The sequence below is a fragment of the Manis javanica genome, chromosome 3, assembly GCF_040802235.1.
Source record: "Manis javanica isolate MJ-LG chromosome 3, MJ_LKY, whole genome shotgun sequence".
Taxonomy (NCBI): domain Eukaryota; kingdom Metazoa; phylum Chordata; class Mammalia; order Pholidota; family Manidae; genus Manis; species Manis javanica.
This window is the reverse complement of record NC_133158.1, coordinates 60,259,272-60,273,558: the sequence shown is the minus strand read 5'-3', so window position 1 is coordinate 60,273,558 and position 14,287 is coordinate 60,259,272. Positions and strand designations below refer to the sequence as shown.

The 14,287-nt window shown below is 34.2% G+C and overlaps 1 protein-coding gene across 11 annotated transcripts in view; it reads left to right on the top strand.

Moving 5' to 3' along the window:
- The window catches only part of STXBP5L (syntaxin binding protein 5L), a 415,289-nt gene that overhangs the window by 84,316 nt on the left and 316,686 nt on the right, over positions 1-14,287 (top strand). For all 11 annotated transcript variants that reach the window (XM_073231573.1, XM_037013174.2, XM_073231576.1 and 8 more), the window contains exon 3: positions 5,369-5,466. In XM_073231573.1, coding sequence (XP_073087674.1) covers positions 5,369-5,466 — 98 coding nt within the window. The remainder of the gene's footprint in view (positions 1-5,368; positions 5,467-14,287) is intronic.

Genomic DNA, 14,287 nt, shown 5'->3' with positions numbered 1-14,287 from the left:
TCCTGAAGAGAACAATATTCTTTTATTTCAAATTAAGAAATTTGTCCTACTCATGCCACCATGTTGGCTCCACCTCTCAAGCAATCACCATAATTTATATAGAAAAATTGTTGAGCTTTCTCAGACCTAAAAAATAACATGTTGGGCTTTCTTGATGTCTTAGGACATATCTTGCTAGTAGATGCACAAAATAAATGCACAAAACCTACCATACAATTCACTCATTTAAAGTGTACATTTCAGTGGTTTTCAGAATATTCACAGGGTTGTGAAACAACCATCATAATCAATCTTAGAGCATTGCATCACTTCAGAAAACAACCTGTACCCATTATTAATCAGTTCCTATTATCCAGAAACCCTGTTCCCCACCCTAGGTAACCAGTAATATAATTCTGTCTCTACAGATTTTCCTATATGGTACATTCCATACAAATAGAATCCTGTAATATGTGACTAGCTCTTTTTAGTTAGCATAACATTTTCAAGGTACATCCTTGTTGTTGCATGTTTCAATATTTCATTCTTTTTTTGATAAACAGTATGCCATTACATGGATGTACCACACTTCATTTATCTATTATTCATCAGTTGCTGGATATTGGGGTTGTTTCTACTTTTTGGCTATTATGAATAGTGCTGCTATGATCATTCATACAGTAGTTTTGTGTGGATTTCTTCTTAATTCCTCTTGGTTATACCCAGGAGTGAAATCACTGGGTTGTAGGTAACTCTGTATTTCACATTTTGAGGAACTGCTAAGCTATTTTCCAAAGAGAATACATGATTTTACATTCCCACCAACAATATACTAGAGTTCGAATTTCTCCACTTCTTTGTCAACATATGTTACTGTGTTTTTTCTTATAGTCATCCTAGTGGGTATGTAGCTGTATCTCACCATGGATAAGATTTGCATTTCCCTAATGGCTAGTAACATTGAGCATTTCTTCATGTCCTTATTGGTCATTTGTATGTATTCTTTGGATAAATGTCCATCCAGATCCTTTGCCCATTTTTAAATTTAGCTATTTATCTTTTTTTTTCAGTTGTAAGAGTTCTTTATGTATTCTGGATATAAGTTATCCAGATATCAGATATTTGATTTGCAAACATTTTCTCCCATTCTGTGGGTTGTGTTTTTACTTCCTTGATAATATCCTTTACAGCAAAATGTTTTTTTGATTCTCACAAAGTTCAGTTTATCTATTTTTAATTTTGTTGCCTATAGCTTTTGGGGTCATATTTAAGAAACCATTGCCTAATTCTAAATCATTAAGATTTGAGCCTGTGTTTTATTCTAAGATTTATATAGTTTTGGCTCTTAAATTTATATCTGTAATCCATTTTGAGTTAATTTTTGTATGTAGCTTAAGTAAAGGGTCCAGTTCATGTGCATGTACAGTTGTTGTAGCACTATTTGTTGAGACTGTTCTTTCCTTATTGAATTGTTTTGGCACCCATGTCAAAAATCAACTGATTGAAAATGTGAGGATTTCGTTCTGCAATCTCATTTCTGTTCCATTGATCTATATGTCTATGCTTATGCCAGTACCTCATTTTCTCAGTTACTATAGATTTGCATAAGTTTTAAAAACAGAAAATGTGAGTCCTCCAACTTTGCTCTTTTTCAAGATCATTTGGATATTCTGGGTCTCTTGAATATCCATATGAATCTTAGGAGCAACTTGTCAATTTCTGCAAAAAAACCAGCTGGGGTTTTGATAGGGATTGTATTCTTTTTGAAGATCAATTTAGGGAGTATTGTCACCTTAATGATATTAATCCTTTTCATCTGTGGATGTGAGATGCCTTTCCTTTTATTTAGGTCTTCTCTAATTTTTTCAACAGTGTTTTGCATTTTTAGCACATCTTTTGTACTTCTTTTGTTCATTTTATTCCTATTTTATTCCTTTGGATGCTATTATAAATGAAATCGTTAGCTTAATTTCATTTTTGGATAGTGAATTTCTACTATATAGAATATAATTGATGTTTTTACATTAATCTGACAAAAAGGATTACAGATTTGGTTATGTATTAGGTAATATGCATATATGTTCATATATGCTTTAAAAGAAAATGAGACAATGTAGGATTAAAGATGGTGGCATAAGAGGTGAGACAGAGACCTCCTTCCCCAACCACATACAATATGAAAATAGAGTTAATACAACTAATTCTAAAAGGGCAACAGGAAAGAAGGCTGCGCCAGACTGCATACACCTGGAGAAAAGAGCAGACCTCATGGAACAGGGTAATGTACCAAGACCATGATCTGGTGGGACCCAAGCCCTTCCCCAACCCCAGCTCACCGGTGGAAGGAAGAGAAGTGGAGCAGGGAGGGGGTGGAAGCCTAGGACTACTGAACACTCAGCCGAGGAGATCTTCTCTGGGAGCACCAACCTATATTGCATGGTGGTCTGGAGATTAGTGGGGTTGGAAAGCTAAGACAGGTGTAATACTTGGAGAGACTGAGATTCCAGCTGCTCGTGGAAAACAGGGATCCATATCTGGCTGCTCTGGGACAAAAGAAAGGTGGGCAGTCTCAGAGACTTCCTAACAGTGAGAGGGCTGCTAAAGGGGCAAGGATTGCACAGAGCTTGCTGTTTCGGAGAAAGGATAGGTGGATAAAATTGTCCAGGCGCACTCTGCCCAGCAGGTTGAGAACTTTCAGGAGCTTCAGGTGCTCCATCCCCCTGGCTGGCTATGCAGCTCTGAGGCCCCCCCTACTGTGATACACAGCTTTCTGTGCCTTCCTCCTAGCCAGCCCGCACCAGCACACAAACCAGCATTCCCTGCACTGGTGTCAGGCCAGCCAGAGGGAGGCCCCATCTATGGCAGCTACTAACCCAAAGCACAGAGCTTATACCTGTACACTCGGCCCACTGGTTCTGACAGTGGAGACAGGCACAGCAGCCAGGAAGCAGGAAACAGCTCTTTCCTCCCCGCAGGCACAGGCACTGCTCTCTGCAATCCTGGACATTGCTCCAGGGTTGAGCAGCTCCAGAGAGTATAGCTTCTGGGCACTAGAGGGTATCACATACAAATATGAACATCAAAGGAACTTGGTTCAAACCAAAATCTCAACAAACTCCAGAAAAAGGGAAAAGTGAAAACTCATCAATCTTCCTGAAAGAGATTTCAAAATAAAAATTATAAACATGCTCATGGAGGTACAGAAAAATATTCAAGAACTCAGGGACAAATTTAGGACAGAGATTCAATCACTAAGAAATTCAGTATTTGAAATGAAAAATACAATGGAGGAATTTTAAAGCAGATTAGATATAGTATAAGAGACAGTAAATGGAATAGAAATTAGATAAAAGGAATACAAAGAAGCTGAGGCACAGAGAGCAAAAGGGATCTCTAGGAATGAAAGAATATTGAGAGAACCATGTGACCAATCCAAATGGAACAATATTCATATTATAGGGGTACCAGAAGAAGAAGAAAGAGAAAAAGGGATAGAAAGTGTCTTTGAGGAAATAATTGCTGAAAACTTGCCCAGTCTGAGGAAGGAGATAGTCTCTCAGGTCATGGAGGTGCACAGATCTCCCACACAAGGGGCCCAAGGAAGACAACACCAAGACATATATAGTAATTAAAATGGCAAAGATCAAGGATAAGGACAGACTTTTAAGAGCAGGGAGAGAAAAAAGATCACCTACAAAGGAAAATCCATCAGGCTATCATCAGACTTCTCAACAGAAACCTGAAAGGGCAGAAGGTAGTGGCATGATATATTTAATGCAATGAAACAAAAGGGCCTCAAACCAAGAATACTCTACCCAGCAAGTTTATCATTTAAATTTGAATGAGGGATTAAACAATTCCAAGATAAGCAAAAGTTAAGGGAATTTATCTCCTGCAAACCATCTCTACAGTGTATTTTAAAGGGACTGCTCTACTTGGAAGTGTTCCTAAGGCTAAATAGCTGTAACCAGTGGAAAATAAAACCACAGTAAAATTGTATATCAATGATATGTTAATAAAAATAAAGAAAATTAAATTAAAAAAATAAGATTATACAGTGAACTTGGTATTTTCTCTGGGGAATAAGAGTTTTAGATGAACTACAAGGTGTAGTTTATCTTCATCTTTGAATATTTACAAATATATTTTAGTATAAAAGTGTTTCCATTAAAAAATAGTTCTTGGAGCACTAAATATCTGGTAAGATAACTTAAGTATCTCAACAAGCTGACCTACAAAGATGTGGGTCCTCTATTTCCTTAAAATGTTATAGGACATTTCATATTGACATTCCAGTCTAATATTGCATATTCCTTGGTTACATGTTGTTTTATCTCTTTTATGATATTATGAGCTTTTTATATTTTTCTCTTTTTTCCTATTGTTTTACTATGAAAGGTTCAACTATACAGAGTTTAAAGATTACTGTGAATTCACCTGTATGTATGTTCTCAGTTCGTGGATATGGGATGAACACACACATACATGCACACACAAATACTCACCATCTAGATTTGACAATTATCATTCTGCTTTATTTATTTTACCATGTTTCTATTCATCCATCTATCCTTATTAATTCTTTGAATGCATTTTGAAATAAGTTGCTGTTGTCAGTACACTTTACCTCTGAAAACCTCAGTATGCATATCAGGAGCTAGAGTTCAATATTTGTCTATAACAGTTCAAAAAATTTTTTAGGTACAACTTACAGAGAAATAAAAACTTTTATTATACTATTTGATACATTTTGACTAATGTAAATACCTGTGTAATCTAAACCTCCATCAAAATATAGAATATTATCTTCATGAAGCTCCTTGAATACCTCTTTCCATCTAGTTCTCATCAAGTCAACTAGTTCATATTTTACACCTTTATTTTAGTTTTGGTCAAAATTTAATATAAATATACCATGTGCACTCTTTTGTGTATTGCTTTTCTTAGCATGTTTTTGAGAATCATCTGTGTTGTTGCATCTGTCAGTAGTTTTTAAATTATTGAGTAGTATTCTATTGTATGAGAATACCACAGTTTCGTTTTTTGACTCTCTTGTTGGACACCTGGGTTGTTTTTAGGTTGTTATGTATAAAGTATTTTACACTTTAGGAGCATACTTATACAAAATATTGTGTGGGTATGTCTTCCTTTTCTTTGTTATATACCCAGGAGTAGAATTTGTAGGTCATAGGGCATATATGTTAGTTTTATAAGAAACTTAAGACATTTTTCCAAAGTGGCTATGTGATTTTACACTCCTACCAACATCACTTGGTGGTAGTTCTTTTAAATTAAAAATTATTTATTCTGGTGGTTGGGGAATAGTATCTTTTTGTGATTTTAATTTTTATTTCCTTGATGATTATTTTTACTTTTTGTTCTCTTTCAGACAGTTCGGCATGGTTTTCCTCACCAGCCTACAGCATTAGCCTTTGATCCAGTTCAGAAAATCTTGGCTATTGGGACGAGGACAGGTGCTATACGAATGTATCCTTAATTTTTGGTTCATCTTTGCTATATTAACACAAAATACATTTCCTTAGGTATTCAGGTAGGTGAAATATTTATGAATAAATAAAGTTTATTGCTTTTTTAGAAGTGAGTAATAATTGTGAAAGCCCACACTGTCAAATTTACTGGCATGTTTTTAATGTGTGTAAGATAAGTATTGGTGCCCGTTTTTAAATTCCTATTACTGGTAATTTATATCTTTGCTTTTTTTGCTGATCAGTCTGGCTAGAACAATACTTATTAATTGTATTGATTTTCACAAGAACCAATTTTGATTTTCGTTGCTTTTCTATGCTGTTTTGCTATCTTCTATTTCATTAATTCCTGCTTTGATCCCCCCTTTTTCTGCTTAACTTTGGGTTTAATTTGATCTTTTTTTAGTTTTTTTAAGGTGGAAACTGAAGTAATTTGTTTGAGAACTTTCTTCTTTCCTAATATATTCCTGTAGTGGTACAAATTTTCTCCCAAATCATGTTATAGTGTTATCACATTTTTTAATTAAACTTTTTATTTTGAGATAATTGTAGATTTGATTGTATTTGTAAGAAATAATACAGAGAAATCCCATGTACTCCTCATTCACCTTCTTCCAGTAGTAACACTGTATAAAACTATAGTGTACTATCACAAACATAATATTGACATTGGTACACTCCCAAGGTACAGAGCATTTTTTATCACCACCAGGATTACTCATGTTGCCCTTTTATAGCCACACCCTGTCCCTTCAATTCTCTTATCCCTATCCCTGACTCCTAACCATAACTAATCTGTTCATTTCAGTGATTTTTCCACCTTACGAATGTTACGTAAATGGGATCATACAATCTGTAACCCTTTGGGACTGACTTTTTTCACTCAGCACAATTCTCTGAAGATTCAACCAAGATGTCATATATATCAATAGTTCTTTTTTATTGTTGAGTAATATTCTGTGATTTAGATATACCAGTTTGTTTAACCAGTCACTTACTAAAGAACATCTGGGTTTCCAGTTTTTTGTTATTATGATTCAACCAGCTATGAACATTTGTGCATATGTTTTGTGTGAATGTAAGTTTTCATTTTTCTTGTATAAGTGCCCAGGAATGCAGTTTTGGGGGAAGCCGGTGGTATTTTAGTTGTATGTTTAGTTATATATGAAGATCCCAAAGTATTTTCCAGAGTAGTTATAACATTTTATGTTCCCACCAGCAATGTGATTAAATCCACATAATTACTAGCATTTCTTTTTTTTTATTTTAACCATTCTAATTTTGCAGTTATACCTCATTGTGGAATTCTTATATATTGTAGATTCTAGTCCTTTGTCAGATACACACTTTGCAGTTATTTTCTTCTAGTCTTTGTCTTTTCACCTTAAATAGGATTGTTCAAAGTCCAATTTATCACTTTTCCTTTATAGAATTTGCTTTTTGTGTCACCTGTTAGAACCCTGCCTAATCCTGCATTTTATTATTTTCTAAAAATTGTATAGTTCTACATTTAAGTACAGGTTCTGTTTTGGTTTAATTTTTTATTTGTATTGTCTGTCTGGTTTTAGTATTGAGATAATACTAACTTCATAAAATGAGTAGAGAAGTTCCCTCTTCTTCTGTTTCTGGAAGAGACTGTATATAATTGGTGTTAATTCTTCCAAAGAATTCTCTGTTGATAGTACCTCTACTGATATTGGTGGAATTCTCTAGTGAAAGTACCTGTGCCTGGAGATAATTTTATGAGATATTTTATATTAAAATTCAATTTATTTAGTAGTTATGAGACTATTTTGGTTTTCTGTTTTATCTTAGTTAAATTTTGGTAGTTTGTAATCAGTCTTACTAGTGGTTTTATGAATTTTATTGATTGTTTTTGAGGTACTAGCTTTTTGTTTAATTGACATTCTCCATTTTCTTGTTTTCAGGTGTTTTTGGCTTACCTTTATTTCCATCCTTTGATTTTATTTGATCTTATTTTGCTCTTTTTTTTCTAGTTTCTTGAAGTAGGAATTTACATTATTGGTATGATACCATTTCTCTTTTTAAGGTGTGCATTTAGCATTTTTAATTCTCCAGACAGCACTGCTTTAATTGGATCCCACAAATTTTGGTATGTATGTTTTAATTTTAATTGAGTTATAAACAGTTTTAAAATTGCCTTAGAGACTTTTCCTTTGAACCATGAATTACTTAAAAGTGTCTTAATTGATTGGCAAATGGTTGGAATTTTTCTAGTTGTCTTTCTAGTTATTGATTTCCAGTATGGTTCCGCTGTGGCCAGAAAACACTGCATGATTTCAATTGTTTTAAAATTGTTAAAAGTTTGTTCTGAGGCCTAAGATATGGTCTGTCTTGATGAATGTTCTGTGGGCTATGAAAAAACATGTGCATTCTTTTCTGGTTGGATAGAGTGTTCTATATTTGTCAACTAGTTATTGTTGGTTGATTGTGTTGTTGTGTTCTACATTTTTGCTTATTTTTGTCTGAAAATTCTATCAAATCCTAGTAGTGGAGTATATTAGGATTGCCAGTGCTTATTTTGTATATATTTATCTCACTTTGCAGCTCTATTAATTTTTGATTTCTCTATTTTGAAGCTCTGTAGTTTTGCATGCAGACACTCAGGGTTGTTCTGTTTTCCTGCTGGATTAATCATTATGTAGTATCTTTACTTGTCTTCAGTAATTTTCATTGCTTTGAAATCTGCTCTATCTGATAATAAATATAGCAACTCCTTTTTTAAAAAATTAATGTTTGCATGGTATATCTATTTTTCCATTCTTTTACTTTAAATTTAACTGTATCATTTTATTTGAAGCAACATTATTGTGTTGGATGATTTTTTTATTGAGGTATAATTGATAGATGACATATTAATTTCAGATGTGCAACATAATTTTTCAGTATTTGTATATATTGGGAAATGATCACCACAAGAAGTCTAGTTAACATGCATCATTGCATAGTTATAAAAATTTTTTTCTGTGATGAGAATTTTAAGATGTACTCTTTTAGTAACTTTCAAATATACAGTACACTATTATTAACTATAGTTACCATGGTGTACATTACATCCTCAGATCTTATTTATTTTATAACTGGAAGTTTGAACTTTTGACCATCTCCACCAATTCTGCCTGCCCATACCCCTACCTCCAGCAACCAACAGGATGTTCTCTGTACCTGTGAATTCAGTGTTTTGGAGTTTGTTTGTTCATTCTTAGATTCCACATATATGTGAGACCATACAGTATTTGTCTTCCTCTGACTTATTTTCTCTCAGTATAATGCCTACAATGTTCATCTATGTTATCACAATGGCAAAATTGACTTTTTGGAGGCTGAATAATATTCTGTTGTGTGTGTATGTATATATATATATATATATATATATATATATGTGTGTGTGTGTGTGTATATATACATATGTAGCACATTTTCTTTATCCATTCATCCATTAATGGACATTTACATTGCTCCCATCTTAATTACTGTAAATAATGCTGCAGTGAATGTGGGGGTGCAGATGTCTTTTTAAGTTAGTGTTTTCCTTCAGATAAATACCCAGAAGTGGAATTGCTGGATTATATGGTAGTTATATTTTAATTTTGGGGGGACCCTCTGTACTGTTTTCCATAGTGGCTGTACCATTTACAATTCCACCAACAATGTGCTTGGGTTCCCTATTCTCCATATCCTCACTAACACATGTTATTTCTTGTCTTTTTGTTAATAGCCATTCTAACAGGTGTGTGAAGTGATACCTCATTGTGGTTTTGGTTTGCATTCCGCTGATAATTAGTGATGTTCAGCACATATTCATGTACCTGTTGGCATCTGTATGTCTTTGGAAAAATGTCTATATCCTCTTCCCATTTTTAAATCATGTTGTTTGATTTTTTGCTATTGTGTTGTATGAGTTCTTTATATATTTTGGATATTAACCTCTTATCAGATATATCATTTGTAAATATCTTCTCCCATTTGATAAGTTGTCTTTATTTTGTTGATTGCTTTCTTCACTACAGAAGCCTTTTTGTTTGATGTATTCCTGCTTGTTTATTTTTGTTTTTGGGGTTAAATCACAAAAATCATTGCCAACATGGATGTCTAGGATTTTACTGCCTATGCTTTTTTTCTAGGAGTTTTATGGTTTCAGGTCTTAAACATTCACATCTTTGATCCATTTTGCATTAATTTTTGTGTAAGGTATAATATAGTGGTCCAGGTTCAGTCTTTTGGAGTTGGTTGTCCCATTTTCCCAGCACCATTTATTGAAGAAGCTGTCTTTTCTCCATTGAGTATTTTTAGTTCCCTTGTTAAATATTAGTTAATCATACATGCATGGCTTTATTTTTGGGCTCTTGATTCCATTCCTTTGGTTTTAGATGTCTGTTTTTATGGCAGTCATACTGTTTTGATTACTATTGCTTTGTAATATAGTTTGAAACCAGGAAGTGTGATACCTTTAGCTTTATTTTTCTTTCTCAAGATTGATTTTGGTATTTGGGGTCTTGTGGTTCCACACAAATTTTAGGATTTTTCTACGTATGGGATTTGGAATGCCATTGGAATTTATTACAGAGATTGCATTGAATTTGTAGATTGCTTTGGATAATATGGCCATTTTAATAGTAATTCTAATCCATGAGCATGGAATATCTTTCTATTTATTTAGGTCTTCTTTAATTTCTTTAATAAATGTCTTATAGTTTTCAGTGTCTAGGTCTTTCAGTTCCTTGGTTAAATTTATTCCTATGTATTTTATACATTTTGATGCAATCATAAATCTTATTGCTTCTTAATTTCACTTTCTGATAGTTTATTAGTAGATAGTAATGCAATTTTTGTGTATTGATTTTGATATTGTATATTGTATTTTGTATATTGTATATTGATTGTCAATCTATTCTGTCAATCTACCTATAATTGGTATATTAAGGTCATTTACAATAAAATACTTATTTGTATGTTAGGGCTTATGTCTGCCATTTTATTTCATTTGTTATCTATTTGTTCCCTTTGTTTCTTGGTCCTTTTTATCTTTTCTTACCTTCTTGCAGGATATTTGAACATTTTAAATGTTCAGATGATTTATTTGTATCATTTTTATTATGATGTTTGAGTTTTCTTAGTGGTTACTCTAGATATTACAGTAGACATACATAAATAGTCTACCATATCAACATGTTTTCTCTTCAAGGGAAACAGAAATGTTACTCCCATTTAAGTCCTCTTACCCTCTCTGCTTTTAAAGTATAATTATCTTAAGTATCTCCTATGTATATTTCCTTGAGCAACACATCAAATGATGCTGTAATTTTTGCTTCTACCATTGAATATGATTTAAGAAACTCATAGGAAGTAAGATAATCTTATTGTATTTACCCAAATTTTTACCCATTCTTATGTTATTTCCTTTCTGAAATGCCAGGCCTTCTATTTCCATGGTCTTTAAGATGAAAATACTGTTGTTGATTTGAGGTTTTTCATCATTTCCTCTGGTTAGAGAATTTCCTTTAGATATTTTTTAAGGGTAGCTTTACTAGAGATAAATTGTCTTAGTTTTTCCTCATCTGAGAATGTATTTATTTCTCCTTTATTACTGAAGGATATTTTTGCTATATATAAACTACAGAGTTGACAATTTTTTTCTTTCATTACTTGAAAAATGTACCACTTCCTTCTGGCTTCTACAGTTTCATATAAGAAATCTATCCTTGAAATTCATATTCATTTGTAAAGCTTCTTCTCTGGCTGCTTTTAAGAGCTTTTTTCTTTGTTTTTTCAGAAGCTTAATTATGATGTTCTCTGGCCTGAATTTCTCTGGGTTTATCTTACTTGCTTTTTGCATCTGTAGGCTTATGTATTTCATCAAATTTGGGAAGTTTTCAGCCATTATTACTTGTTCTTAGTTTCACTATATTTCTTTTCTCCTTCTGGGACTCCAGTTATATAAATGGTAGTTCTTTTGTTATTGCCCTGTAGATCCCTGAGACTTTTTTCATTGTGTTTTTCCCCTAGTCTCTTTTCCCTCTGTTGTTCAGATTGGGTAAATCCTATTGCTCTCTTTTGAATTTTACTGATTTTATCCTCTCTCATCTCCACTCTTCTACTGAGCCTGTCCATTTTTATATTTGTTATTGTATTTTTCAGTTCTGTGATTAGAGTTCTTTTTAAGAATTTTGATTTCTTTCAGGAAACTTCAGTTACTTATTGAAGGGTTTTTGTGATGGCAGTTGAGAACTTTTCTCAGATGATTACAACATCTTATTCATCTTGGTATGTATTGATTATCTTTTCTCATTCAAATGTCATTATTTTGGTCTTCAATATGATGAGTGATTTTCAAGTGTAGCCTGGATATTGTTAATATTCTATTAGAAAACTCTGAATGGTATTAACCTTTTTTTAAATCAGGAAGTCCCCCTGTTGAAGTGCAACTTCAGGGCCAGATGGGAGCATATGTTCAATTTCCTGGTGGGCTCTGTCAGCACACACACTCCCAGAGAAAGTGGGTACTGATTCACACTACTTCATTTCAGATGGATGAGGTGAAAGTTCATCTTCCTATTGTGCCCCAGTGAGAACAGGAAAAGCAGGAAGCATAGTATCAACCATCTCTCCTTGTATCACCTTGTTCTGCCTCATTAATGTGAGTAGAAGCTCAGATCCTACTAACATCTGTTGACACAATATGGGTGCTGACTCTCCATGTTTTGTTCACCTTGCTTAGTTTTGTTGCTGTAAGGTGGTTGTGGAGATCCAGCTTCCTAATGATCACCTGATGACATGGAGGGTGTGTGTGAAGCCTAACAATAACTAGTTCCCCATTGTACTACCTCATTAAATCTTGCTGTGAACTCCACTGATGTTAGCTTGGTTGGAGAATTAGAACATCTCTTTCTTATGTTGGAAAGGAGATAGGAGATCAGATGCTCATTCAGACTCACCAGTATTACCCCATCAGGATGGATTGCTGCCACCTTCATCCAGTGGTCTGGAGATGTAAGATAAGCCTCCTATATACTGCAAGGATACTGCCTGCTCATGAAACAGAGTCCTGCCTGTTGCTGCCAGGCAAGGGATGGATGATTATCTCCTTGGCTTATGCCCTTAAACACTACCTGCTGGTGGAATTGTAGTGTACTCTCTGCAGGGTGGGTGTAGGAAGGGGTAGAAGATGAGTTCCCAAGTTAGCCCTGATGAGCTCCATGGAGTGGGGAAGAGGAGTTTTTTTCATTGTTGTTTAGCTAGAATAGAGTGGGAATGCCAAACTTTGTTTTTAGGCCAACCTCTTCTCAGGACTTTTGCTGGTAGAAAAGCTTTCTCTTGAAGGCTTTTTTTTAGTATTCTTTTTCCATTGAAGTAGAGCTGATATATGATATTATATTGTATGTTGAACATCTGCATGTCTTTTTTGGAAAGATTTCTATTCAGGTTCTCAGCCTATGTTTTAATTGGATTTTATTTCTTTTCTTTTTGGTTTTCAGTTGTATGAGTCCTTTATATATTTGAGATATTAACCCCTTATGGAATATATTTAATTATTTGCAAATATGTTCTATTAGGAAGATTGCCTTTTCATTTTGTTGATGGTTTCCTTTGCTCTGTAGAAGCTTTTTAGTTTTATGTACTTGCTCTTATTTTTGCTTTTGTTTCCCTTGCCTGAGGGGACATATCCAAAAAAAATTACTAATGATGTTCAAGAGTTTACTGTCTATGATTTCTTCTAGGAATCTCATTGCTTTAGGTCTTATATTTAGGTCTTTATTCCATTTTGAATTTATTTTTGTATATGGTGTAAGACCATGGTTCAGTTTCATTCTTTTGGATGCAGCTGTCCAGTTTTTCCAACATCATTTATTGAAAAGACTATCTTTTCCCCATTGTCTGTTCTTGCCTCCTTTGCTGTATAGTAATTAACCATATAAGTGTGGCTTTATTTCTGAACTCTCAGTTATATTCCACTGATTTATGTGTCTATTTTGTGCCAGTACCATACTGTTTGATTACTATAGCTTAGTTGTATAATTAAAGATCAGGGAGTGTGATAATTCCAACTTAATTTTTTTTCTCAAGATTACTTTGGCTATTCAGAGTCTCTTATGGTTCCATAGAAATATTTACTCTAGTTTTGTGAAAAATGACATTGGTATTATGATAAGGATTGCATTGAATCTGTAGATTGCTTTGGGTGGTATAGGCATTTTAACAATGTTACTGCTTCCTATGTATGAGCATGGAATATCTATACATTTTGTCTTGCCAGTGGGTTTCAGTACCAGGCAAGTTCACTATGGATTCAATGTGACCAAGGAAATGACAGTAGAACATTCTTGGGGTGAAAGGGTTATAACCAACTTTATTTCTGTGGTAGAAGGACAATCACTAAAATCTTGTTCACTCAGATCAAGTCTGCATGCAGCAAGCCAGTCTCTGCCTCTGGGCCTCTCTACCCACACAGATGTCCTCTGGGCTTCTCTGCCTGCACTGCCATCCCCTGGGCCTCTGTCCTTGGTGCTGCCACCACTCCAGCCTCTGCTGTGCTCTCCTGCAGCCTTGCAGCCATGCCACCGTGTCACCTAGAGCACTGGGAGGAGCTCTTTATATAGAGTCAATAACAATGTATTGCCCACACATGTGTAGTGAGCTAGCCAGCCAGGGCCAGGTGAGTATCCTGGCCACAAGAACCTTCATTGTAGCCACAATTTGTTTATGTTATCCTCCATTTCTTTAATCAATATCTAATAGATTTCTATGTACAACTTTTTCAGCTCCTTGCTTAAATTTATACCCAGGTATTTTATTCTTTTTGA